The 26700-nt window shown below is 43.8% G+C and overlaps 1 protein-coding gene across 1 annotated transcript in view; it reads left to right on the top strand.

Annotated features, from left to right (window-relative positions):
* Window positions 1-436: 436 nt before the first annotated feature.
* FGF18 (fibroblast growth factor 18) overlaps window positions 437-26700 on the top strand; it is a 288672-nt gene continuing 262408 nt past the window's right edge. The window contains exon 1 of the mRNA XM_068273019.1: window positions 437-464. Coding sequence (XP_068129120.1) covers window positions 441-464 — 24 coding nt within the window. The 5' untranslated portion in view covers window positions 437-440. The remainder of the gene's footprint in view (window positions 465-26700) is intronic.

Below are 26700 nucleotides of genomic sequence, written 5' to 3' on the forward strand. Positions count from 1 at the left end.
AGAGAGGAAGAGGGAAAGGGTGAGGAGGGTGAAAGGAGGGGGATAGAGATCCCAGACAGAGTTGCTGATGCCTGGGACTCATTTCTCAGGCTAGCAGCTGAGCTTCTAACCTCTTTTACAGCTCTGGCGAAAGGAAGGAGGGGGGGAGGAATCACTGGGAATTATACTGGATCGCCTTACTGACCATCATCTCTCACGTGGAGGACAATAACCTGGTGGACAGGAGCAGCAGCAGCTGCTGCAGGAGATCTGACTGATCGTGCCTGCAGCCACCACTGGAGGTCCGCAGCTATGGACTCGGCTGTCTCCTGCTGCACTTGTTTATAAGGACTGTCATCTTCTCTGCACCGTACCATCCGCACTACAAGATGATCAGAGACTCTTATCGCAGGCACAGTCCGTCCTCAACGTCCTACTCATTCTCCAGGTGTTTACACGTCATGTTGCTGTGCTTGTGGGTGCAGGTAGGTGGTTTTTCAGGTTTTTAACCCCCCCCCCCCCTACAGCCAGCTATCTCTTCAATCAGAACAGAAGCAAAGGGACAGTCCCGATTTTTGGTCCAAACCTCCCTCCTGTTCCTTTCTCCTCCTCAGCTGTCCTTAATCTGAAAACAGTCCCATTTTTTGGGGACCAAACCTCCTTCCTTTCTCCTCCTCAGCTGTTCCTAAACCAAAGACAGTCCTGATTTTGGGACCAAACCTCCCTCCTGTTCCTTTCTCCTCCTCAGGTGTCCCTAATCTGAAGACAATCCTGATTTTGGGACCAAACTTCCCCACCTGTCCCTTTCTCCTCCTCAGCTGTCCCTAATCTGAAGACAGTCCCGATTTTGGGACCAAACCTCCCTCCTATTTCTTTCTCCTCCTCAGCTGTCCCTAATCTGAAGACAGTCCCAATTTTGGGACCAAACCTCCCTCCTGTTCCTTTCTCCTCCTCATCTGTCCCTAATCTGAAGACAGTCCTGATTTTAGGACCAAACCTCCCTTCTGTTCCTTTCTCCCCCTCACCTGTGATGTGGGTAAACATCTTAGGTGTGATGTACAGGTAAACATCAGTGAATCTATTTATCTTGTAACAGATGGAGCTAAACTCTATATAAATCTTCAGCATCCATGCATTGTTAATTGTCAAAGACAAAAAGAATAAAAACAAAAAATGAGTATGAGATTTTTTTGTGATAGGTGTGAATCAGAGGTGTGGTGGGGGGTGTGCCTTCTGCCCAAATATTTCTGCTGTAAGGGTCATGTCACAAGAGGCATCAGAGTCACTGACAACTGGTCATGGCCACTAATAGCTGCAGATAGACTTCCACACATGGAGCTCCTAGTAGCAGAACTTAGCTCCTACCCCGGCAACTAGTCATTGATGCCCATTTGACATGGCCCCAAAAGGTATAATCTCACACTCTCGTAAAGTTGAGAGGTATGTTGCCGTATAGTATGTATTTGCAAGCCTCAGGATCAGCAGGACTGGTTTCCAAAAACTATAACAAACTTGTCTGTCTGTCCTTGATCAGGAATTTACTCAGCCCCTGATCAGATAATATTTCCACTATGTACAATAATGCCTAATGCACTTGATGTTAAAGAATTTCTCCTCTCCCTCTCTCCCCCTCTTTTTTTTTTTTTTTTACTTTGCTTCCTACGGAACTTGCTTAAATTCCACATTCTCCCTTGCCAGAAAAACGACTACTCCCTTTCCGTTTTTTTCCAAAGGAGATGAGATTTTCCCTAAATTGATTTTAATTATGTGACCACAGAAAAAAGCCAGCTTTAAACTGAGATGAAAAAGAAAAAAATTTAAGCACTGACAGAGTTACCAAAAAGATTTTTTTCTAAACTTATTTATAGTGCAGCAGCAGACCAGCAAAAAAGGAGAACCCGTCCAAAAGGTTTTAAGATATTGTTGGCATCGGTAGCTATTTTTTCCCCTCCCTTTCTGCTCCTGACTGCTAGCGCTACACGTGAATCTTTACTTGACACGCCCTCTGTTTGAACTGTTGAATTTTGGCAAGCCAGGTACAATAAAAAAAACCTCAGCCTTGCCTTCTTTTCTTTTTACTGGGTTACAAGCGAGAGAGAGGGGAGTCAGCTAAGCCTACATACACCTGCTGTTCACTGCCGTCTCTTAATGTCACCTAGAGGCATATGGTGTCATGCCGAGACGCATGCTCCCTTCGGAGAGAGAGAGCGTTGGGCTTGTTTGGTTAACAGCATCTGAGATTTAAGAGCTAAGCATGTCTCGTAATGTGCAACACTAGTGGAAAATCTATGAGTAAGACTAGATATGACATTTGCCAGGTCATTGGTGCTAAATACGAGTGATGCTAAATTACCCTCCAGAGGCCGTAATTTAAACGCTGATTTGAGGTTTTCTTTGTGAAATTGTGTAATGGTACTAGGGATGAATAATATATTGGGATTTGTTGGAAACTGTATATGCTGAAAGCTGCCAGTAAAGCATACGGTAAAACAAGGGAATACCCTCTTCCATTTATTGTTGTTATTGATTGCTGCTGGATGAACAAGGCCTGGACGGTTTCTTGTTTTTCCCCGGGAAGCTGAGTTTAGCACTTACAGATTGATATATTGCATGGTTCCTCTAAAGTCTCGGCTAATGAAGAATGTGAAGCTGATCAGGGCTTTTTTTTTTTTACTTGTTCTCTTTTTTTTTAGTGAATCAGATGAAATTTGGCCCGCTGCCTGGAAAGCACTTGCTAAAATCTGATCTTTCGCTTTAGCGGCTTTAAAAAACTTTTTGACGTTATTGGAGTTTATACAGTTGGAACTTGTAGTGTTCCAAAGCAGTAAAATAATGAGAAAGGTCCTGTATTTGGTGACTATTAGAACCATACTTGAAAGGTTTCTCTGCTGATCTTGCAGCATTTTTAAGATGTGATGTTATGAGGTTTTGGAGGGCTGTATAAAACTCCTTCAAAGAGTATGTTAGGCTCTGCTGTGAGAAGAGAGTAAGTTTACTGGAACACTACTGGAATACAGCTTTAAAGGAAACTGCGTTGATGGTTCAGAACCTTTGCTAGGTTTTTACAGCGTTCTGTGTTTCCTACTTGGTGACAGGTGCACCTGACAGAACGGCAAAAATTAAGGAAAGAGGCTTTCGGGCAACAGTCAAAACATTCAATAGAGTCACCTTTATTAGCTCCTCAAGCCTTCAAACATGAATTGCAATAACAATGGCCTGAGAGTCGTTTCGCAGGGAAACTCTGCTTCATCGGAGGCAACAAATTACATAGTAATTACATAGTATGTAATATTTTTACCACAATTCTTGTCGGAAAGTTTGAGGTGCTAATAAAGGTGATGCTATTGAATGTATTGACTGGTGCCCAGAACCCTCTTATCTTCATTTTTTGCCATTGTAAATCTAGTCTCTGGAGGCACAGTCTTTGCACCTGCCACTCCTCAACTGCTAGCCAGACTTCTAGTGCCGATTCTTTTTCCTTCCTCTAAGCACCCGACAGAACCAGAGACAGCAATAAAAATATGGGACACTCTTACATTTTCCCACTCAGTCCAAACCTAAAAAAAAAGGAATTTTGTTAGCGGTCCCTTTCATTTTTAGGTGGTTTATAGGTGCACTGCCTGTCCAATAAAGACCACCACTTAAATATAACAAAGGAATTAGGTATAAGCCTGTGTACGTATCTGTACGCTGCCAGTGAGTTGGGCGCAGGGTGAGCCGAGTGACGGCTCATCCTGCTGCTGCCCAAATTCCCGACGATGTAAAATACTGTTCCCCCTTCCAACTTAGAGGTAGAAGTAATTGGGGGCCAGCGATCATGAACCCCAAATTACCTGTAGATGGGGAGCACAGTATAGCACTAGTGCTATAGCGTCGCCCAAGTCAGGCACTACGTGGCCGGTGTTTAAAGCACCGACTTTAATGAGCCTCTCATTGGATAATTACTACTAAGTTCAGCATCAGCAACATAATGTGACCAAAAAATGAGGTCAGCTGACTCCCTGAATATGCTGGATGATGTGATTATTCTATCAATTCATTTCTTCTTCTCTGATTGCACAGGCTTGTTCCAAGATGACAATACCAGGATTTCATTGGTCTAAAACAAATTGTGAAATAGTGGTTCAGAGGACATGAGACATTACTTTCACACATGGATTGGCCACCACAGAGTCCGGACGTTAAATTGTACCTAAAAGGAAAAAAGTGCCCCTAGGGCAGTGATGGCTAAACTTGGCACTCCAGCTGTGACAAAACTACAAATCCCATCATGCCTCTGCCTCCCCGAGTTATGCTTAGAGCTGTCAGAGTATTGCAATGACTCATGGGACTTGTAGTTCCACCACACCTGGAGTTCCAAGGTTAGCCATCACTGCCCTAGGGTGTACTTAACTCAGGAGGGGGAAACCTCTGTATCCTAAATGCTAGGCCACACAACAGTCAAGACCTTGGTGATAGTAGTAATGAAATGTGCATTCTTCTTATGTGTATAGCAGAAACATCATCATAGCTAGAATCTGTTCCTAAATGTTTTACTTCCTTTATTACTAAAGGCATCTGGACAAAGTGAAACTTAAAGGAATCATCAGGCAAAAAAAAAAAATGAGTTTCACTTACCTGGGACTTCTACCAGCCCCATGCAGCCATCCTGTGCCCTCGTAGTCACTCACTGCTGCTCCAGTCCCCCGCCGCCAGCTAGTTTAGTTTTTGCCAACCTCGGGGTCAGCAGGCCGCATTGCATACATTTTTACGCCTTCCCACTAGTGCAGGAACATAAACGCACACATTTTTTTGCGTTAGCGGTGCAACGCTAAAATTTTTTTCGTGTTGCAACGCTAACTCTAAAATTTATTAGCGTTGCACCACTAACGCGAAAAAATGTATGCGTTAATGTTTCTGCACTAGCAGGAATGCGTAAAAATGTATGCAATGCGGCCCGCCGACCCCGAGGTCGCTACTACTTCCGGGTCGCTATGACCCATAGTAGTACAGCTGCGCTGGGCCGGCAGTGCGCGTCCTTGATCGCGCGCCTGTTGCTGGGCATTCTCTGCGTATGTGTGTGACCTCATGAGTGACGTCACGTTCATGCGCAGAGTGTGCTCGGCAACAGGCGCGCAATCAAAGACGTGCACCGCCGCCCCAGCGCAGCCGTACTACTTACTACTGCGTCGGCCCAGCGCAGCCGTACACATTAATTTATTGCATGGTAACATAACCACAAAACAGCACAATGTTTCGGCACGCAGGCCTTTATCAGATGCTTGACTTTTGACAAAGGCCTGCGTGCTGAAACGTTATGCTGTTTTGTGGCTGTGATACCATGCAATAAATTGTGCTAAAATCAAAAATCTAGGTGGAGAGGCGGCTACCTTTATTCTTCGCAAATAAGTTTGCACCCTTTGGTGATCGGAATGCTGCTGGTTGACTCCCTGGAATTGTTTTGTGTGTTTTGAGCAGTGGACCTCTTTCTACTTTGGATATTATACAGCCCTCTACATCCCGATGGTTCCCAGCTACTCCAGCATCATACTTACAAACTTTGTTTTTTGCCTGATACTAACCCTGTGACCAATTTTGGTCTGTGATATACAGGATCTTCTCAAAAAATTAGCATATTGTGATAAAGTTCATTATTTTCTGTAATGTACTGATAAACATTAGACTTTCATATATTTTAGATTCATTACACTACAACTGAAGTAGTTCAAGCCTTTTATTGTTTTAATATTGATGATTTTGGCATACAGCTCATGAAAACCCAAAATTTCACAAAAAAAGTCAACCTTCAAATAATTCTGTTCAGTTATGCACTCAATACTTGGTCGGGAATCCTTTTGCAGAAATGACTGCTTCAATGCGGCGTGGCATGGGGGCAATCAGCCTGTGCCACTGCTCAGGTGTTATGGAGGCTCAGGATGCTTCGATAGCGGCCTTAAGCTCATCCAGAGTGTTGAGTCTTGCATCTCTCAACTTTCTCTTCACAATATCCCACAGATTCTCTATGGGGTTCAGGTCAGGAGAGTTGGCAGGCCAATTGAGCACAGTAATACCATGGTCAGTAAACCATTTACCAGTGGTTTTGGCACTGTGAGCAGGTGCCAGGTCGTGCTGAAAAATGAAATCTTCATCTCCATAAAGATTTTCAGCAGATGGAACCATGAAGTGCTCCAAAATCTCCTGATAGCTAGCTGCTTTGACCCTGCCCTTGATAAAACACAGTGGACCAACACCAGCAGCTGACATGGCACCCCAGACCATCACTGACTGGGGGTACTTGACACTGGACTTGAGGCATTTTGGCATTTCCCTCTCCCCAGTTTTCCTCCAGACTCTGGCACCTTGAAAAGTACTTTGGACCACTGAGCAACAGTCCAGTGCTTCTTCTCTGTAGCCCAGGTCAGGCGCCTCTGCCGCTGTTTCTGGTTCAAAAGTGGGTTCATGCTTCCATCTGCTGAAAAGCTTTATGGAGATGAAGATTTATTTTTCAGCATGACCTGGCACCTGCTCACAGTGCCAAAACCACTGGTAAATGGTTTACTGACCATGGTATTACTGTGCTCAATTGGCCTGCCAACTCTCCTGACCTGAACCCCATAGAGAATCTGTGGGATATTGTGAAGAGAAAGTTGAGAGACGCAAGACCCAACACTCTGGATGAGCTTAAGGCCGCTATGGAAGCATCCTGGGCCTCCATAACACCTGAGCAGTGCCACAGGCTGATTGCCTCCATGCCAGGCTGCATTGAAACAGTCATTTCTGCGAAAGGATTCCCGACCAAGTATTGAGTGCATAACTGAACATAATTATTTGAAGGTTGACTTTTTTTTGTTTTAAAAACACTTTTCTTTTATTGGTCGGATGAAATATGCTAATTTTTTGAGATAGGAATTTTGAGTTTTCATGAGCTGTATGCCAAAATCATCAATATTAAAACAATAAAAGGCTTGAACTACTTCAGTTGTAGTGTAATGAATCTAAAATATATGAAAGTCTAATGTTTATCAGTACATTACAGAAAATAATGAACTTTATCACAATATGCTAATTTTTTTTTAGAAGCTCCTGTACATTGACATATGGCTTGACCAGACGAAAAGTTCATTTGTTCACATACACTGTTTTTAAATACTTGTTACAGGTACTGAAATTTCAATGCTTTGCCTCTGAAGAAGCGGCTGGTTCAAAAGCCGCAAAATGGTCATCAGGCCAATCTTGATATTGATTATGCAGACACATGGACTTGATGATGTTTGTTATACCTGCTGGCTATTTCAGGCTTATAATTAAAAGCTAGATTTTATAAATCCCTTTATTGTGGATTTGCTACAGGCCTGTTAAACCCAGGGCCGTGGAGTCAGTACAAAAATCATCGGACTCCGACTCCTCAGTGTATGAAACCTCCAACTCCGACTTCAGGTACCCAAAGTGGCTCTGACTCCTCGACTCCGGCTCCTTAGTCTAATACTCATCAGGATTGTGGATTTGGTACTAAGATAATCCGTCTCCTTAATTTATGAAACCACCAACCCCAGGTACCCAAAATTGTTCCGACTCCTCAACTCCGACTCCACAGCGCTGTTTAAACCCTCTCCCTGTGTTTTCTTATTTTTCCTTTTCTTTTTTTCCCTTGTTCTCTCTATACGCATATATATATATATATAGACATAGAGAAGCACCTTTTTCTCCTTACAATTGGATGACCCTTCTTTGGGCCCCACATTCAGCCCATGAAGGGATCATAGGCACTACCTTGATTACTTTCCATACATTAGAATTATGGCATTGTATCAGATCTAGATATTGTCTGCATTCCACTATCCCTCCCCTCCTACAATTCTCCCATATCCCAGATTTCCTCAGTGGAACAGATCCCCTAGCATTTCAGTGGTGGTCACTAAATGACTTAAACTCGTTGAAAGACATTCTCAGAGAAGACAAAATCCCATCAAATCAACAATTTATGAATCAATATGCAGCACCAGATTCCGAAAGATTTACAGATTTTGAGAACTTTGGCCATTATCTGCTCATGTATAAACTATACTTAGTTTGATATTATTTGCTACCATGGTTCCATCCAGAAAAGGTCTTATCTCATGTAGCTATTCAATTCAGAATCATGCCCGGAGAGATACAAAACCTACATTTATCCAAAACCGGGAACAGGATCTCCAGGGATCTGCCTGCTGAAGACTGGGATGGTTGCTTTAGGATGCTAGCAAAAACAGGACATACTTAACACCCTACAATCTGGACCTTGTGGACCGCAACTTTTCTGATCAGTGCTTTAGAGCCAGGCTTCCCAACCCTGTCCTCAAGTACCATCAACAGTGCATGTTTTGTGGAAATCCACAGAGGTAAATAATTAGCTCTGCTGAGACACTAAATACTCCACCTGTGAATGTTTGTAGTTTCCTGCAAAACAAGTACTGTTGGTGGTACTTGAGGACAGGTTTGGGAAGCCCTGCTATAGACGCTGTCTTAATGCATATTTGGTGGAGCTTCAAGGTTTTGATGCAAAATAAGCCAACTGATTGCCAGGGTCCTAAACAGAACCATAGTGAAAGAACCTAAAGTTCTTTTACTGGGTTTTACAGTAAGCCAGCTGGAATTAAACACCCTGATCATAGATTACTACAACACATAGCCACCATGGTGAAAACCCATAAAGTTGCAAGCTGGCAATCCAGCACTTTTTCTTCTTCTTAGGAATTAAACAAAATAGATGATTTTACAAATTCAGAAAAGATTAATGCAAGAATAGTTGACACATTTTCATCTTTTAAGAAAACCTGAAATCCCTGCATAGCCAATAGAGGCAATCTCATCAACTAGAGTCCACCTAGTTTACAGTATTATTCCTTGATGAGACCTTTATACTTTCATATTGAATGTACTATATAACTGTTTATTTGATGTGGTAATTGTAATGACCCATTCTGCTAAATGCTTAATAAGCTATTGTGTCCCATCTTGACTACTGTAACATCATTCTCTGCTGTCTACCAAAAACAGACTGACACCTCACAAACACCTAGTGAACTCTGCTGCTGGTCTCATCCAACACTCCTCCCACTCTTCTGATGCTGCCCCTCTCTGCCAATCCCTCCACTTGCTGCCAGTTAAACAGAGGATCCAGTTCAAACTCGAAACTCCTAACCCTATCATACGAAGCTCGACATAAGTTGTCGCCTCCATACATTGGTGTTTCTTTTTTTTCTGTTGTACTTTATCATATGAACATCTACATTGGGGATATCTCAAACCAACTCAACTATGCCTGTTGCTGGAGGTCCTAAATGTGCAGTTTTTGTAAAATCGTATCCATGCTCCCCATAGTTTTATATTATGTACAGCACTACGGGAGATGTTGGCACTACACAAATAAAAAAATAAGAACCAGGGTTACACTGTTCTATCGCCAAAATACATCAAATGCTACACAATTGTCTATTACTCTCAATCAGCCTATTTAGTCCCCCTAAACCAACTTAAAAATTGTGCAAACCTTATAAGAAACTAGACCCATGATTGATTATTATTTAGAAAGAAGTAAACATAGCTTTTATTAATATTCCTTTGAAAGGACTGCAGGATTAGATGTTTACCTGCTGAAAACAGCAAACTAGTCAAGGGCAAGATCACATTGTGTGCACTACAGTTCATTGGAGTGCACATATATCAAACTGGCTCAGGAAGGACCTTCAGTTATGGCCAGGGCCGGCCTTAGGTTTTACAGCGCCCTGAGCGAAGCCTGATTATGGTGCCCCCCCCCCCCCCTCATCCTACACACACACACATGGAATAGGTAATATTGGGATGGACAGACAGACAAATAGAGAGAGAGACAGAGAGAGAGAGACAGAGAGAGACAGAGAGAGGAGAGAGAGAGACAGAGAGAGAGACAGAGAGAGAGAGGGAGAGACAGAGAGAGACAGAGAGAGGAGAGAGAGAGAGACAGAGAGAGACAGAGAGAGACAGAGAGAGACAGAGAGAGAGAGAGAGAGAGACAGAGAGAGACAGAGAGAGACAGAGAGAGGAGAGAGAGAGAGACAGAGAGAGGAGAGAGAGACAGAGAGAGAGACAGAGAGAGAGAGGGAGAGACAGAGAGAGACAGAGAGAGGAGACAGAGAGAGAGAGAGAGAGAGAGAGAGACAGAGAGAGACAGAGAGAGACAGAGAGAGAGAGAGAGAGAGAGACAGAGAGAGACAGAGAGAGGAGAGAGAGAGAGACAGAGAGAGGAGAGAGAGAGAGAGAGAGAGAGAGACAGAGAGAGGAGAGAGAGAGAGACAGAGAGAGGAGAGAGAGAGACAGAGAGAGGAGAGAGAGAGAGAGACAGAGAGAGGAGAGAGAGAGACAGAGAGAGGAGGGAGAGAGAGACAGAGAGAGGAGAGAGAGAGAGACAGAGAGAGGAGAGAGAGAGACAGAGAGAGGAGAGAGAGAGACAGAGAAAGGAGAGAGAGACAGAGAGAGAGAGGGAGAGAGACAGAGAGAGAGAGAGAGGGAGAGAGACAGAGAGAGAGAGGGAGAGAGACAGAGAGAGGAGAGAGAGGAGAGAGAAACAGAGAGAGAGAGGGAGAGAGACAGAGAGAGAGAGGGAGAGAGACAGAGAGAGAGAGGGAGAGAGACAGAGAGAGGAGAGAGAGAGAGAGAGAGAGAGAGACAGACAGAGAGAGACAGAGAGAGGAGAGAGAGGAGAGAGAAACAGAGAGAGGAGAGAGACAGAGAGAGGAGAGAGACAGAGAGAGGAGAGAGACAGAGAGAGACAGAGAGAGGAGGGAGAGACAGAGAGAGGAGGGAGAGACAGAGAGAGGAGGGAGAGACAGAGAGAGGAGGGAGAGACAGAGAGGAGGGAGAGACAGAGAGGAGGGAGAGACAGAGAGGAGGGAGAGACAGAGAGGAGGGAGAGACAGAGAGGAGGAAAGAGAGAGGACGAGAGAGACAGACAGATATAGGGATGGAGGGATAGGAGGGAGAAAAAAAGAGAGAGAGAAAAACATAGGGGGGGAGGGGGAGAGAGAGGGATGGATGGATGGATAGATAGATAGATAGATAGATAGATAGATAGATAGATAGATAGATAGACAGGATATAGGAATAGATAATCTAGGGACATATATGAGAGAGAGAGACAGAGCTATAGGGATGGATGTATGTTTGGGGAGAGAGAGAGAGACAGACAGATATAGATGGATGGATGGGAGGAGTAGAGAGAGAGACAGATATATAGGGATGGATGGATGCATGGGGAGATAGAGAGACAGACAGATATAGGGATGGATGGATGGATGGATGGATGGATGGTAGGAGTAGAGAGAGGGGGAAGAGAGACAGAGAGAGTGAGTGAGTGAGTGTGTGTGCTGCACAAAGTACGGTCCATTAAGGCTGCATTTCTATCTATGTAAAGCCCCTGGGCCCTGAGTGACTGACCTGCCTCTCTGCTGTCCCCCTTGCTTGCAGTTTGCTGGCACTCTGTGGGAGCTGGGCGATGTGCTCTTGTCACACAGACCTGTGGGCTGCAACAAGTTCCCCTCTGTGGTGGCTCCCTCCATCCCCGGCACTCAGACTGCCAGCCATGTAGTTCAGTGGTGGGTGGTCCAGCAGCATTGATGGCAGAGCGAGGGAAGCCGCTGTATACTTCAAATACAGGAAGTGCTCATTCAGGAAAGCACTTCCTGTATTTGAGATACACAGCGCCACCACTGGGCTCCCTCTGTCATCACAGCTGCCGATTCACCCACAGCTGAACAGGGCTGACAGTGAGTGCCGGAGATCGGAGGGAGCCGCGAGTGAGGGGAATAGAAACCCCTGCACATGCGCCCCTTGGAGGCCGGCGCCCTGTGCGACCGCTCCGGTCGCACAGGTCAAAGGCCGGCCGTGGTTATGGCGATTTATGGTGCAATCTATCTCTCAACACAGTCTTGAAAGGGAAATTCAAGCAAAAGGTGCTTGCTGCTAGGTGGTAGACTTTAAGGGTCCGTTTCCACTATACCTAGGCAAATCCACATAGGAGAAAAATGCCTGCAGATTTGCATGCGTATGCAAATTCACATGCATATGCTTTTTTCATGCAAATTTGCAGGCGTACACAATTTTCATTTTATTGTACCATCGCCATTCATTACTATTGACTTCCGCACATGTAAAAGCATTAACACAAAAACGCTTAAACCACGTGGATAATTGTAAGAGGCGGATTGGTTTTTTTCACCTGTGGGAGTAAGCGAATTTTGCCTTGTCATGCGAATATTGGCCTCAATTCACTAAGATCATGCTGGAGATAATAAGGCAAGAGAAAACTTACCTCCATACAGTGAGAGAGTTATCTCATCTCTTTATTACTTAAGTTACATCCTCTGCAGTTAATTTACCTCCTCTGTATTTATTTTCACACGCATTTAATAAACAGCCTGTCTTTAACTCTGGAGTTATTTTAAAGATTGAAGAGTTAACTTAAAGACAGAAGAGTTAACTTTAGGTTTGCCTGAGGTAAAATGTTTCCTGAATATGACATGTCTCATCACCATGGTGATCACTCTAGAAGAGTTATTAAAGACAGGAGATAAGCTTAGTGAATTGAGGCCAATGTATTGTCAAGCGAATCTGCATGCAGATTTGCGTTAGTGGAAACGGGCCCTATGCAAACCTGAAGTGAGAATAAACGCTGTCCCCCTAATGTCCAATGTGCTGGTTCCCATTGCACTATGCATTACCTATCCATGTCCGATACTGGCTCTGGGCTCCGTCCTCTGTCCATACACACGCCCCACATGGTTGCCGGAGTAATGTGGGCATGCGTGTGACGTCAGCAACCATGTGGGGCATGTGTATGCACAGAGAATGGGGCCGGAGCCAGCAGCTGACATGGACAGGTAATGTATAGTGCACTGGGGGGCACATTTGAACATTAGGAAGGACAACGTCGGGAGGTTTCGTCGTGTTCATCGCTCATCTCGAAATCGCTCACCATTACTGCCGTGCACCCAATCGACCACCCAGAAGCAAACCTGAATTCGGAATTTCCTCTCTGCTCTAAAAGATAAGAAATAGCATAATACATTTAAAAACATTTCTTTGTTACAGCAAATACAAATCAGGGCTGTGGAGTCGGTACAAAAATCTCCCGACTCCAACTCCTCAGTTTCTGAAACCACGATTCAGACTCCAACTCTGACTCCGGGTGCCCAAAATTGCCCCGACGCCGACTCCTCGACTCCGACTCCAACTCCGACTCCACAGCCCTGATACAAATCCTGCAATAAATCTGCAGTGTGTTTACATATTGCTTCCATGGAAGCAGACGTAGGGTTAACATTCTGGGTTTACAAATTAGCTTCTCTGCTGACTCAGCCAGCTGATCTAGCTGAGATACCAAATTACACCTGTGATTAGTCACATATGAGGGGGAATTAGACAGGCTAAACTCTCTAAATACACACAAGGTGCATTTCTCTGTGTTTTCCTTCTGTCCTGTGCTAGAGGTCCACTTTAACCACACGAGAGTTACTGCAGAGGAACTGTCATGTAGAGTCCTGGATTGTTAACCTGTACAGTGTAAAAAAAAGAACACAGCCTAGTTCCAGGTAGGATTGGGACTTTGCATACACACATTGATCTCATCATGTTACATGTCGCTTTAGGTACCCTTGAACTAGTTTGGATCTTTAGCTTGAATTATTAGTCTGTTTTTCCAAAATACCAGTCTTGGCTCTGGAGTCCTGCTGTTTTTATGCCCAGAAGCTTCCAAATCAGTAAGTGGATGCCCATTATATTTGAAATGTAGTCTCCATATTTTGAAAATATTTTTTTTATAGCAGCAGGGACAGCCATACTATCCCAGGAAAAAAAACAACACATATATAAGTAGATAAATACATGTTCTACTTATAACATATGTATTGTACTGTCCACATTTTTATTTCAGTGAATTTTATATAGTAAATAAAGAGTACCGTATTTTTCGGACCATAAGACGCACTTTTTCTCCTCCAAAAGTGGGAGGAAAAAGTTGGTGCGCCTTATGGTCCAAATGCTATCTGTCCTAATTGTGTCTGGCGCTGGAGAGTGTAGCTAGTATGGCGGCAGATGCAGGGCTGAGAGCTCCGCTGCCAGGAGCGTGTCTATGCCACTATTCCCTGCATGTCCTGAGGGCTCTTACCTTCCCCATGCTGAGCGGATGGATCGCGGTGAGTACGTGGCCGACCCCCGCATGGCAGAGAGCTCCACTGCCAGGAGCACGTATATGCCGCTATTCCCTGCATGTCCCGACGGCTCTTCCTTCCCCATACTGAGCGGATGGATCGCGGTGAGTACGTGGCCGACCCCTGCATGGCAGAGAGCTCCACTGCCAGGAGCACGTATGTGCCGCTATTCCCTGCATGTCCCGACGGCTCTTCCTTCCCCATACTGAGCGGATGGATCGCGGTGAGTACGTGGCCGACCCCCGCACGCCAGAGAGCTCCTCTGCCAGGAGCAATACTATGCTGCAATTTGCCCTCTTACCTGCATCCAGCAGGTCCTGAGGGGTCTCCTACCTCCTTATACTGATGACGACTCCAAGACACTCAGCGGCAGAATCGCGGTGACTACCGCGCTGATCCCCACACGCAGGCGGCCTGAGGACTCTACTTTAGGCCCTGGCTTCCCCACCGGAAGTAGGCCGCAATCTGTAGTTGGCAATCCGGACACTGCCAGGTGTATGCTGCATTTTAGCCATTCTGGAACAGAGTGTGTACCCATAGAGGAATATCGGTGCACTGCCCTAGTCCATGGGATCATGTGAGTGACTCTCACACTTTGTGCTGAATTGATTGAACTTTGTTTACATGGATGGATGGATGGAGTATGTGCCCATAGGGTTACCTTGTTGAATTGCCTAGGCCCAGCAGAATACGTGAGTAGTTACAACTTTATATGCTTCTATATGCTAAGATTTGCCAGATCCGGGACTGACATTGACATGCTCTTTGCATTTGCATGTATCCCCTGAAGAAGCAGTCAGCACACATGCCAGGCTATGGCCAGGCATGGATACAGCTGGCTTCTATTTCATTTGACCCATTTCCCTGTATGCTTAGTTGAGTAAGGGATGTGGTGTATGGAGAGTGGAGTCCAAAAATAGAGGGCTGGGCTTACACTGTTTAAAATGACAAAACCCCTGTGCACATGCTTTAGTTAACTGCCACACTCTCCCTGCTCTGGCTGGGCCCTGTACACAAGACACCCCTGTACTATAGATGCACCAGGTTTAAAATATTTTTTCTCTCTGGATTTTGTCCTCTAAACCTAGGTGCGTCTTATGGTCAGGTGCGTCTTATAGTCCGAAAAATACGGTAAACTGTTCCAGGCATTTTCCATCTTTACTTCTTATGACTGAAACAAATCCTGATGTAATTTCCTCCCTTACTAATTTTTTTCCCCCTAGAAACTACACTGTCCTATCTAGCTTGCTTTGTAAACACATGTGAGCACAGTATAGATTGTATTTCAGCAGCTTCTGCAGAGGGGTGAGTTGTAATTCCCTTCTCAGCCTTGTGTCACACAGAATTGCCCTCAGCCAATCAGTGTGGAGCAGGAATGTGGGAGGGGAGATAACAAGCAGACTGCATGTAGACTACATAATAAGCACAGAGCACTGGATAGATGGAATTTGATTTTGTGACTGACGATCCCGCTTTAAATATTCACGGCTCTTTAATAAGAAAACTAAGGTACATTTAGGCATGCACAAGACTATTACACCCCAATATGCCAAGCCAATTGATGTCTCCCAAACCGGAATTTGATTGGATATTTATCAATTCATATATTGCTTGCCAAACTTAGCTTGGATAAATTTCAGAAGAAATCTGTTGGGCATAGATCAAACTGCAAGTGTTTCACCTCTTGATGCAGTTCAACGGTCATCAATTGCCCACCACTCCTATCTGCCCCTTGGCACCGAGTTTTTCGAACATGCTCAATCATACTTTGGTATCGATCAAAAGAATTGCATGGATTAAAAATCAATAGAACGGATATGTTGGGGGCAGTGGACGGAAGATCTGATCAAAGCGATCAGATTGGATGGAAAAATCGATACATGTGAGCCTAGCTTAACATACTGTAGTTGCCTCATTTTAAAAAGGAAATGAGGCAAGGATGTCCTTTATCTCCAGTCTTGTTTACTTTAACTGCTCCAGGGATTGTAGGTCGTATAGCTGAACTTCAGCTCAGCAGGTTAATTAAAACAAGACGAATTCATCTCGGCTGTCTCAAAAAATGGTGTAAGAAAGTGTTGGCCAGTACATCTGAATGAGGAGGCCTTTCCAGATGGTCCAGGGGACGGGTGCAATGGGGATTTTATCACACATAAAGATGATCAATGAAATGCTAATCTTCCAAATTGTTGCAAATGTTGTTATACATTGCATGCAGCTTGTTAGTAGAAGATAGTCGGCACCACCAATATAAAATCAGCTATTTGATGGATGCTTAAAGTGAACCCGAGGTAAGAGCTAGATGTAGGCTGCAAACCGCAGGCTGATTTCCGACCAGTTTCAACATTAAATCTTTCGGCAATTAGCCTCGTGACCTGGCTGACCTCGGCCATGGTCCTCTTTAGTGTACATTTACCCACCATGCCACTGCATTAATTTATTACCTCTCTGCCTCCCGTCAGACTCCTCTTCCAGGTTAGCTCCCCACAAGGTTGCGCCTGCAACTTGATAGCGTGGCCAGGATCCCTCTGCACATGCGCACTACGTAGTTGTGATGGCATGCGCAGAGTGCTCTCGGCCATGGGCACACAAACAAGGATGCATGCAGCCGGGCTTAGGGATTTAAGTTTTCAAGTTCTGAAAGTGATTTTGGCTTCTGGGTAGTACAAGCACTGCAAAATTGATTTGAAATCGCCATGTAAAGTAATGTTGCGACGATCCTGTACTTTACACTGAATCACTAGCAAAATAGTGCAGACACCACAAGTGGATCCTAGACCTGACAGCGCATGTCAGCAGCACATCATTTCCTGGGCATGTGGGAAAAAAGATTACTTTCTTAAGGTGAATTGTCACCTGAAGACGCTGAAAGATGGATTAGGGAACCTCACTGCGACACCACCCGATGAATGAGCGATCCGCCATCCATCTTCCCACCTGCGGGAACACGTGGCAGCACACAACGCGTGCGAACAACAGGTCGAACGATTGCTTGTTGCACAAAAAATCGCGGGTCACAGAAAAAATCATGCAAAAAGTCTCTGGCTTTTTGGGGGGATCTGGCTATATACTGGGGAAATCTGACTAAAGGGGGATCTGGCTACCCCTACAAATATAAGACCCAGAGCAGGGACAAGGTCCTCCAGCACCCAAGGCTGAGACACCAAAGTGCGCCCCTCCATCCCTCCCACCCCAGCCGTCACACACTGACTGCTATTAGACTAAGGGCCACAGGGCCCACAACCTCCCCAACACCTTAATATCTAGTTATCTGGCTTGCAGTCACTGCCATGTATCCCCTTTTCTTATTTCTTTCTGCATCATACACAATTAGGAATGACAACTGAATGAATTGTGCGCCCCCTCCTACCCTGCGCCCTGAGGCTGGAGCCTCTCCAGCCTATGCCTCGGCCCGGCCCTGATAAGACCTCCCCGAAAATAAGCCCTAGCACATATTTTTAAAATTAATATAAGACAGTGTCTTATTTTTGGGGAAACACGGTAGTGTATATGTATATTCATCTATTAAACCAACACATCAGTCTCCTCTGTCTAGCACTGTTTGTAGCTGCTGTGTCCTGCCATGTCTGTGTGGTTTGTTGGAAGGAGGAGGAAGAGGCCATACCAGGAGGCTGAGCCAGCTGCTCTGTCCCCTGTGCCAACTGGGCTCTCCATTCAACTGTGCGGTTAGCACTCTTATGGTTGTTCATGCACATGGTGTCCAGGTGTTGAACATTCCTGTAATGTTTCAGATGCTGTTGACAGATCCTGCAGATGACCATGGTTTGGTTTCCAAAAATGCCTGGATTGCTTGTGCCGTTCTGTCCCTTCACCCCATATTTGGTCATATATAATATCATTTACCACTGAATAGTAAGTAGAAAGGTATTTTCTTGGTTGGTGGTGGCTTAAAGGGCATTTTTGATAAGATGTGGAAATATCGCATAAGAGAAAAGTTAGGAGAAAAAGGGTTTGGATCGGGCTCAAAGGTTCTTATTCAATTCACTTTTTCTCCTAAGTTTTCTCCTTATCAATAAAATGCATTTTAAGCCCCCAGCAAGCAAAAAAAATTCAGAATAATTTTGACAGTACTTTTTCACCTACTGTTTGGTATATTTTCAATTTCAGAGTGATGAATATTTATTTTAATCATAATATGAAAAATGATCTAGGAGAAAACTTAGGATAAAAAGTACATTGAATAAAGGCCAAAATGAGTGACAGACCCCCTGTCACTGGATGTGAAAGAACATTAAATGAAGTACGTTAATCTGTTTTGTATCAACAACTGCATCACTGCTTGGAGACGAAATGCTTAACCACTTGATGACCCACCCTTTACCCCCCCTTAAGGACCAGCGCTGGTTTGATTGATCTGTGCTGGGTGGGCTCTGCAGCCCCCAGCACAGATCAGGGTGCAGGCAGGGAGATCAGATTGCCCCCCTTTTTTCCCCCCTATGGGGATGATGTGCTGGGGGGGTCTGATCTCTTCTGCCTGCTGTGGGTGGCGGGGGGGGCACCTCAAAGCCCCCCTCCGCGGCGAAATTCCCCCTCCCTCTCCTACCTGCTGCCTCCCCCTGGTGTTCCGGGCTGCACAGGACGCTATCCGTCCTGTGCAGCCAGTGACAGGATGTGGTCTGTCACATGGCGGCGATCCCCGGCCGCTGATTGGCCGGGGATCGCCGATCTGCCTTACGGCGCTGCTGCGCAGCAGCGCCGTACAAATGTAAACAAAGCGGATTATTTCCGCTTGTGTTTACATCTAGCCTGCGAGCCGCCATCGGCGGCCCGCAGGCTATTCACGGAGCCCCCCGCCGTGATTTGACAGGAAGCAGCCGCTCGTACGAGCGGCTGCTTCCTGATTAATTAGGCTGCAGCTGGCGACGCAGTACTGCGTCGCTGGTCCTGCAGCTGCCACTTTGCCGACGCACGTTATGAGTGTGCGGTCGGCAAGTGGTTAAAGGATACCCGAACTGACATGTGACATGATGAGATAGACATGGGTAGGTACAGTGCCTAGCACACAAATAACTATGCTGTGTTCCTTTTTTTCTTTCTCTGCCTGGAAGAGTTAAATATCAGGTATGTAAGTGTCTGACTCATTCCAGACTCAGACAGGAAGTGACTACAGTGTGACCCTCACTGATAAGAAAATTCCCCTTTTTACCTCTTTCTTGCTCTCAGAAGCCATTTTCTGCTAGGAAAGTGTTTTATAGTTGGAATTTCTTATCAGTGAGGGTCACACTGTCAGCCACTTGCATACCTGATATTTAACTCTTTCAGGCAGAGAAAGAAAAAAAGGAGCACAGCATAGTTATTTGTGTGCTAGGCACTGTACATACACATGTCTATCTCATCATGTCACATGTCAGTTCGAGTATCCTTTAAAAAGTGAAAGACCCTGTGGAAATGAGTAGAGGATGTGACTATAAGTAAGGTGTTTTTTTACACAGTACCAGTAACTTAGAAATGAGACACTAAACAAATGACAGACCCTTTGTACAACTGAATGGACTTTGTAACTAAAAATAAACAACCCGTTAGGGCTCGTTCACACTAGGGGTGTTTTTGAGATTTTTTAAGTGCTGGCGATTTTCAAAATTGCCCTGAAAGCGCTGATTCTTTATGACAAAGTTCACATCTGAGCAGTTAGTTTCCGATCCGCCCATAAGCGGTGCATGGGCCATTTTTGAGGCGATTCCACCTCAATGGAAGGTATAGGAAATACGCAAAACGCTCACAAAATCGCTTTGTGCAGCGATTGCGTGAGCGTTTTTAAGAATAAATACATTGTATTTATTCTTTTCTGGATCAAAGAGTTTACTTCCTGATGTCAGGAAAGGAAAAAACGCAATCGCTCTGCAAAAGTGCTTAGAAAAGCGCATAAAAAAAGTCCAACGCACAGAAATCGGGAAAAAAAATTGCCTCAAAAAACTCCCAATGCGAACGGACACACGAACGGTACGCAATGTGAATGACGCCTAATGGAATACAGGTAGTCATCGACTTCCAAACTGATACGAAAGGCATGGATTCTGTGGGAACAAGTCAAAATGTATTTGTTTTTCAAATTGGACTTGTAGTTTTTCAGAAAATAATTTTTTAAAAATTCAATGAAAAAATTGCTTTTAAACTTGTATAAGCGGGTACATGGGGCAGGGGTGAGGCAGAGGGGGACACTGGAGGCACAGAGGAGGTACAGGGGACAGGGAGGGCACAGTGTTCCGACTTAAGATCAGATTCGGGTTAAGAACTAACCTACAGTCCCTATCTCGTTTGGTAACCGGGGGCTACCTGTACTTTATTTTTTTTTAATAGCAACCCAAAGTTGTACTGTAAATGTTGTTCAACATACTTCAAAACACAATGTAATGCTAATAATGATCAGTAGTTCAATGTAGTTAGGGCTGTAATGCACTGCTCAAAGCCTTTTGTGACATATCCAGTTGTAAATCTTATATAATAAGTCCCACATACAGCACAAAGCGATAAAGATGAACTGTTAAAAGTAGTTAGGGCTATAATATGCTGACATGCAGCAGTGCTGCTCAATGCCTGGTGGGATATTTATGCAATTGCAAATATAGTACAATAAGATCCACAGTCATTATAAGGCAATGATAATGATGAACGCTTTACACACACCACCAGTCTACACTAACACTATGGTACATTACTTTATTAAGTTCTAGTATCCTGCAAAATGCTGTAATATACAAACTGCACTCACAGGTGTACAGTCTTCCCACCCCCCTTCCGCACCACAACAAAACTCAAAAATCTTCCAAGCTAATTATCTTCAGTTTTACCTGAATCCATACAGCAACACTATTCATATACAGTGACCAGATTTTTCTTGGCTCAACCTGGGACGGACGGGGGTGCTAGTGCGGCGCGAAAAAATGGGTGTGTCCACGACCACGGTGGGAAAATGGTTGTGTCCATGACTTAGTGTGAGCGGAGCAAACTAATGTGGCCAGAGTTTCCTCCCAAAACACAGATAGGTAAAGTGACCATAAAGGTAATTAATCAAGGTTCCCCCAAACACATAACAAAGCCATGTTTCCACAATGATGTGGTGAAATGGGAGTTTTTTATCATGAATGTCAGTCCATGGCATGACTGTGTACTGTGCTGCAGAAGATGCAAGTGCTACATAAATACATAATAATGATATGGCGGGACATTAGAATTTGACTATGGCTGGGATTAGATTGCGAGCTCCGCCAAGGACATGGCTACATTCTCTGTAAAGTACTGCCTTAGATGCCAGTGCTATATAAATACATAATAATATCGTAGGACATTAGACTATGTCTATGGTGGGATTAGATTGTGCGCGAAATCTGCAGAAGCTGCTGATGCTGCAGTATTAGCATACCATTTAATAATCATGAGCCCCCGAAATGCCAAATGCTGCAATAACCCCAAAGTAGCAAATGCAGTCTCTAAGACCATCACATAATAACTGCAGCAACTGTCACCTCTGACACATGAATGGCAAAAACCGTTACCACCAACAAATGAAATGCAACTACCGTTACCTCTGATACATGAAATGCAGCAGAAAATGATTACTGTACTCCAACTCCGCAAACGGTAAATGAGGCAAACATTACTTCATGCAGCCACAGAGTCCCATAGCTGGCACACCCGGCAGCCAAAATTGGGACATAACCTGGGACATACTGCAGCCTGGGACAGGAGACACTGAACCTCTGACGTGTCCCAGTTAAAACGGGACGTCTGGTCAGGGTAATTCATAGCGGTATGTCACAGCTTTAAAATTGTTAAGGAATGCTGTATTTTGGCAATAGTTTTATGGTGGAATTATGTTTATACTGAACTTATGTGTCATTCCTGTATATATCTGTAAGAATCTTCCTTGCATGAACAAACAAAGGGCTCTGGACACATAGTTGCCCCATAAACACAGTTATCTTCTGAATGGGCAGAAATAAGGTTGAGTTAGGTTCCTTTTCTCCTCTGTCTGTTTCTACATGAAGCTCCTCTCTTCATTCAATCCCCCTGTAAGCCTAGAAAGATGCTATTATTATTGGCACAGTATGTGGTTTACATTATTAGTGTTGGCATTAGACATGGCACAGTTTTCTTTGAGGTCTTGACTATTTTCACGCTGTAACTAAGGCTGGTACACAGGATGAATTTTCAGAGCTTTCATGAAATTCAGCTAGCATAATCAGAATCACAACAGTCTAGGTACAAAAACTAGTGAAGTCAACTGACAGAAATGAAGAAGTCTAAATCCTCTCTATGTAAAGCACGGAAGGAAGATAACCAAAACACTCCCTGGAGTGGCAGTCAAGGTTGGATTTATACTTTTTCCGGCCAGGACAACTTTCTTGCAGCTTCCCTTCCATGTGCCGCACCCCCTCCTATTCCTTGTGCAGCCCCCTCTTCCATGTCTAATATTCATGTACAGCAGCCTTCTTCAGTTCTCTACAGGGCAGCAGCTCCCAATTTCCATGCATTGCTCCTCATTTGCAACCTTTGTATTTCATGTGCAGCCTCTTCTTACATATGTAGCAATCCCTCCCTGTTCCAGCCGCCCCTTGACCAGCTGCCTCCCAAGGCCCAGACCTTGGTGGCCTTCCCAGAAATCCCACCCCGGTGGCAGTACAGGGGTATGCTGCACCAATGGTCACTGTGCAGGAGTATCTGGTAGATAAAATGAAGAAGGGAGTGCACTCATCAAAGGACAGATCAAATGAGTTATTTCTTGAAAAGTGTCATGAATGGTCTCACCTTTTAATAATGCTAGTTTCCAGGGTTGCAATTTCCAGCTTAGGGGAGTAGTCTTCGTACTTGTCTGAAGTTAAAACTAGCTGTCCTTTGCTGACAGTTACATGGGACAGATGTAATAGCCACTCTCAGAGTCATAGGAATAAGGGATGTAGAGACTGTGACTGCAAAGGGAGCACTTCTGAAGTTGGGCAGACCCACACTGCACAAGTGCGTACTCGCGCCTGTGCAATATGAATGCACCCGTCTTTGGAAGCACTCAGGGACGTGAGTGCACCAAAGCCTCCTGAGGAGTCCTGAAGGAGCTGAATTTGACGAGTGGACTAGGAAGGCTAAATGGGATCCAGAGCCTTTCTTCTAAATCCAATTTTTTTTAATCTTGGTTCAGTTTTAAGTCTATAGTGGCCCCCCTCTATCCCTTGGTCATTAACAAAATGGACACTTGTGAACACATAAAATATGATCATTAAAAACAGTTTACTTTCGGATGGAAAATATAGGCCTTCTAATTTACTTTAGACTCTGTGGAGTGTCAGCAATACATTCTCGTGGACAGGGTGGGAGTGTACCATAAAACGAGGACCCACCAACTCCTTTTACCACAAGAGGGCAAACCTATGGCCATTCCACCAGCTTATGTTCAACATTTCACAGCTCCAGCTTATGTTCAACATTTCACAGCTGTATTGCTAGTGACTTCAAGGCATAACATAGATGAACTACAACAACTTTTCAGGTCAGAAGTCCCTTATCAAGTACCCCACTTGATAAATTTCTTCTGGTCCGAAAAATTGTGCCAGTTCATCTCATTTAAGTCTTGAAGTCTCCAAAGGTGAAGGTATGATTGGCCACATCTTTGCATACTACCGCCAAGGAAGAATTTGCATATTCAACAGTGATGCATCATGGGAGAAATTATATGCTCACTCCAACCTGAATTATTGCAAATACCTTCTGTTTTGAGAAGGCAAACTATTGTTTCAACAAAAACAATGACCATTTATACAGCACATGACTACAGACAACCTGTTTCCTGAGTAATGAGTATAGAGGTGCTCGCATTGTGATCTGGTGAATAGGCACTGCATATTGACCTGAAGAACTGGTTAATGCTCCAGAAATTTGTTGTCTGTTCAATTGCTGAATAAATAGTCTTTTTTGGTGTATACCAGTTATTTTGCTCTGAAGTTGGCAAACACCTTCCATCCAATATTAAACTGTTTTAAAAAGAAACTTTAGCGAAAGATAATAGTAGAGAAAAAGTGCATCAAGACATTGCAAAGTTAGAAGTTAGAAAATGTAAGACAGATAAAAAAATTATTGAATCTGTGTATTTCATTCATGTTGCTTGATCTTAGAGGGAGATACTGCCTGCTGGCTAGTTGGCAGTAACTGTTATTTTCCACAATGCAACAAGGTTCACAGACAGGAAGCTGTCATGGCCATGGCCCTGACATCACACCGTGGGAGGGTTTTCACTTCAATATCAGCCTTACAGATGTCCCTGATGATCCATTCAAGGAAAGGCAAAGATTTCTCGTGGGAAAGGGGGTACCGGCTACTGTTTGGGATGGAGTTCGAACCTGGGTTAAAGTTCCTCTTGCATCATTTTTGTATACACTGGGAGCTTTCTTATTTCCTTATATCATCTGTCTGAGCTGGCTGAATCTAAATAGCGGGCTTTGCTAGGAAGAATGAGACATATAGTGAAATTTTTCACGTACATTGCATTTGAAGCTTTTATTTAGATGGTTACTTCAATAAAGCATCGTGGAGATCTTCCACCTGATAGTATGAATGATTGTATTTTATATAAAGCTTGGCATGGCCTCGTGGTGGGGCTCAGACAGATCTGGTGGGCTACGGTTTAGAATATCCATCTTAATTACTTTCCCTTGCTCAACACTTTAAAACCAAAAGTACATAGTGTATTTGGTGTAGACGGCTTCTGTCTGTGGTAGGAAGGGCTCATTTGATCAAAAACTGTTGGAGTGCCTAGAGCATTATATTACATAACTTTTATGTGTGGTTCTCAATGAAGTATTTGCAAAGTAAAATATTTTGTTTGATTCAAACTGAAAGACCAAAATAGTTTAGGGATTTTATGTTCTGTACTTTATAAATAAAGGCAGATTCTTGAGATCTTCGCTATGACTTGTAAAGGTTATTGGTTTTCCTTTTCCTTTTGTTGTGTCAAGTTTGAAACTTCAGTCATCTTCTACAAGCCTGTTACTTGTCAAGTACGTCAAAGGAGCACTATAGTGAACATTTGTAAAATATAATAAGGTTTTTTTGATCTATGCGCCCAAGCTCCGCACGGCTATTGTTAAGATTATCTGGTTTATTGACCTGAGGAAGCGGGCTGAGTCCCGTGAAACGCGTTGTCTACAGTATAACCGTTATTTTAATAAAGACTCATTTTTCTACCCACGTGAGTCTTCTTTGGAGGTAAGAGACCTCCTTATCATACCATATATATTTTTATTTACTTATTTTTATCTTATTTTATGAGTAAAATGATCTAGCTGTTGCTATAACATACTTTTGGGCGCCTCCACCAACGTGCTTCATTTGTAAAATATATTATTCATACATATAAAATGTACATTTATCCCAGATTATGCATTATAAGTTACTTTTTTTCCTATGTTGCTGTCACTTACAGTAGGTAGTATAAAGCTGACAGATCTGACAGGTTTTGGACTAGTCAATTTCCTCATGGGAGATTCTCGCTGTCTCCTTTATTCTTAACAAAGACACTCCCTGTAAAGGATCTGTACAAAGATGTTGGTCAACTTACATACTCATTTGCACATTATTTTGACAGTTGGACTGAGCAGCTGCTGTTCAGTAAGTGCTTTGGTAAATAAAGAAATGCCTAAGAATCACCCATGAGGAGATGCGACTAGTCCAAGATATGTCAGTTTTTCCTTACCTACTATGAATGACAATGACATAGTAAAAATGTAATACAGAGTATAGTGCATTTTACTCTGGAAGAAATGTACATTTTTATTTATGTATTTTAAAATTTACAAATTTTTGCAATAGTTGTCATTCAAAATGGAACTCTAAAATAAAAACAGCCAATTAGATGTTCTGTTCAGCACTACCCTAGAGGTCTCTTACCCCTCAGTGCAACACTGGCATAGGTATGGAGTGTGAGTTCTGACTTTCACCATGGCTACGGGTTGTCTCCCCTGTGGTCATCCTTTCTTCAAATTCTACTGGGACTTCTTGCTGCCATAAATTAACACCAGGTGGGCTGTTAGTATGCCTATGCCAATTAAAATTAGTCTGAGGGGGGAAAGCAACTAGCATAGTGAAGATCAGGTCACTCCCTCCGTACTTACAGAAATGATGTACTGCAGGGATAGAGACTTGTAGAGCAGTGCAATATGTCTTTACACAAAGGAAATAAACACCAGTAGCCAATAGCGCAATATGTCTATACACCAAGATAAATATCTGTAAAATAATACAATCACAAATTTGGGGTTGCAGGAAATGCAACCACCAATATAGCTTTCAGAGGAAAACCAACCTCCGATCGGGATCCACAGAGTCACACGCCTAGTAGATTTGGTAGTTCCTAGGGATAAGGGCTACTCAAAATATACAACCTCCAAGTAAAGGTGTGATAAGTATAAACATGAAACGGTGAAGGCACCTGAAAACTATAAAACAATATAAAAAGAAGAGGTATGGTAATCTTACCTGTCATGTGGTGAAGTAGCACATGTAGCAATTAAAAACTTGA

The sequence above is a fragment of the Hyperolius riggenbachi genome, chromosome 3 (assembly GCF_040937935.1).
Source record: "Hyperolius riggenbachi isolate aHypRig1 chromosome 3, aHypRig1.pri, whole genome shotgun sequence".
Taxonomy (NCBI): domain Eukaryota; kingdom Metazoa; phylum Chordata; class Amphibia; order Anura; family Hyperoliidae; genus Hyperolius; species Hyperolius riggenbachi.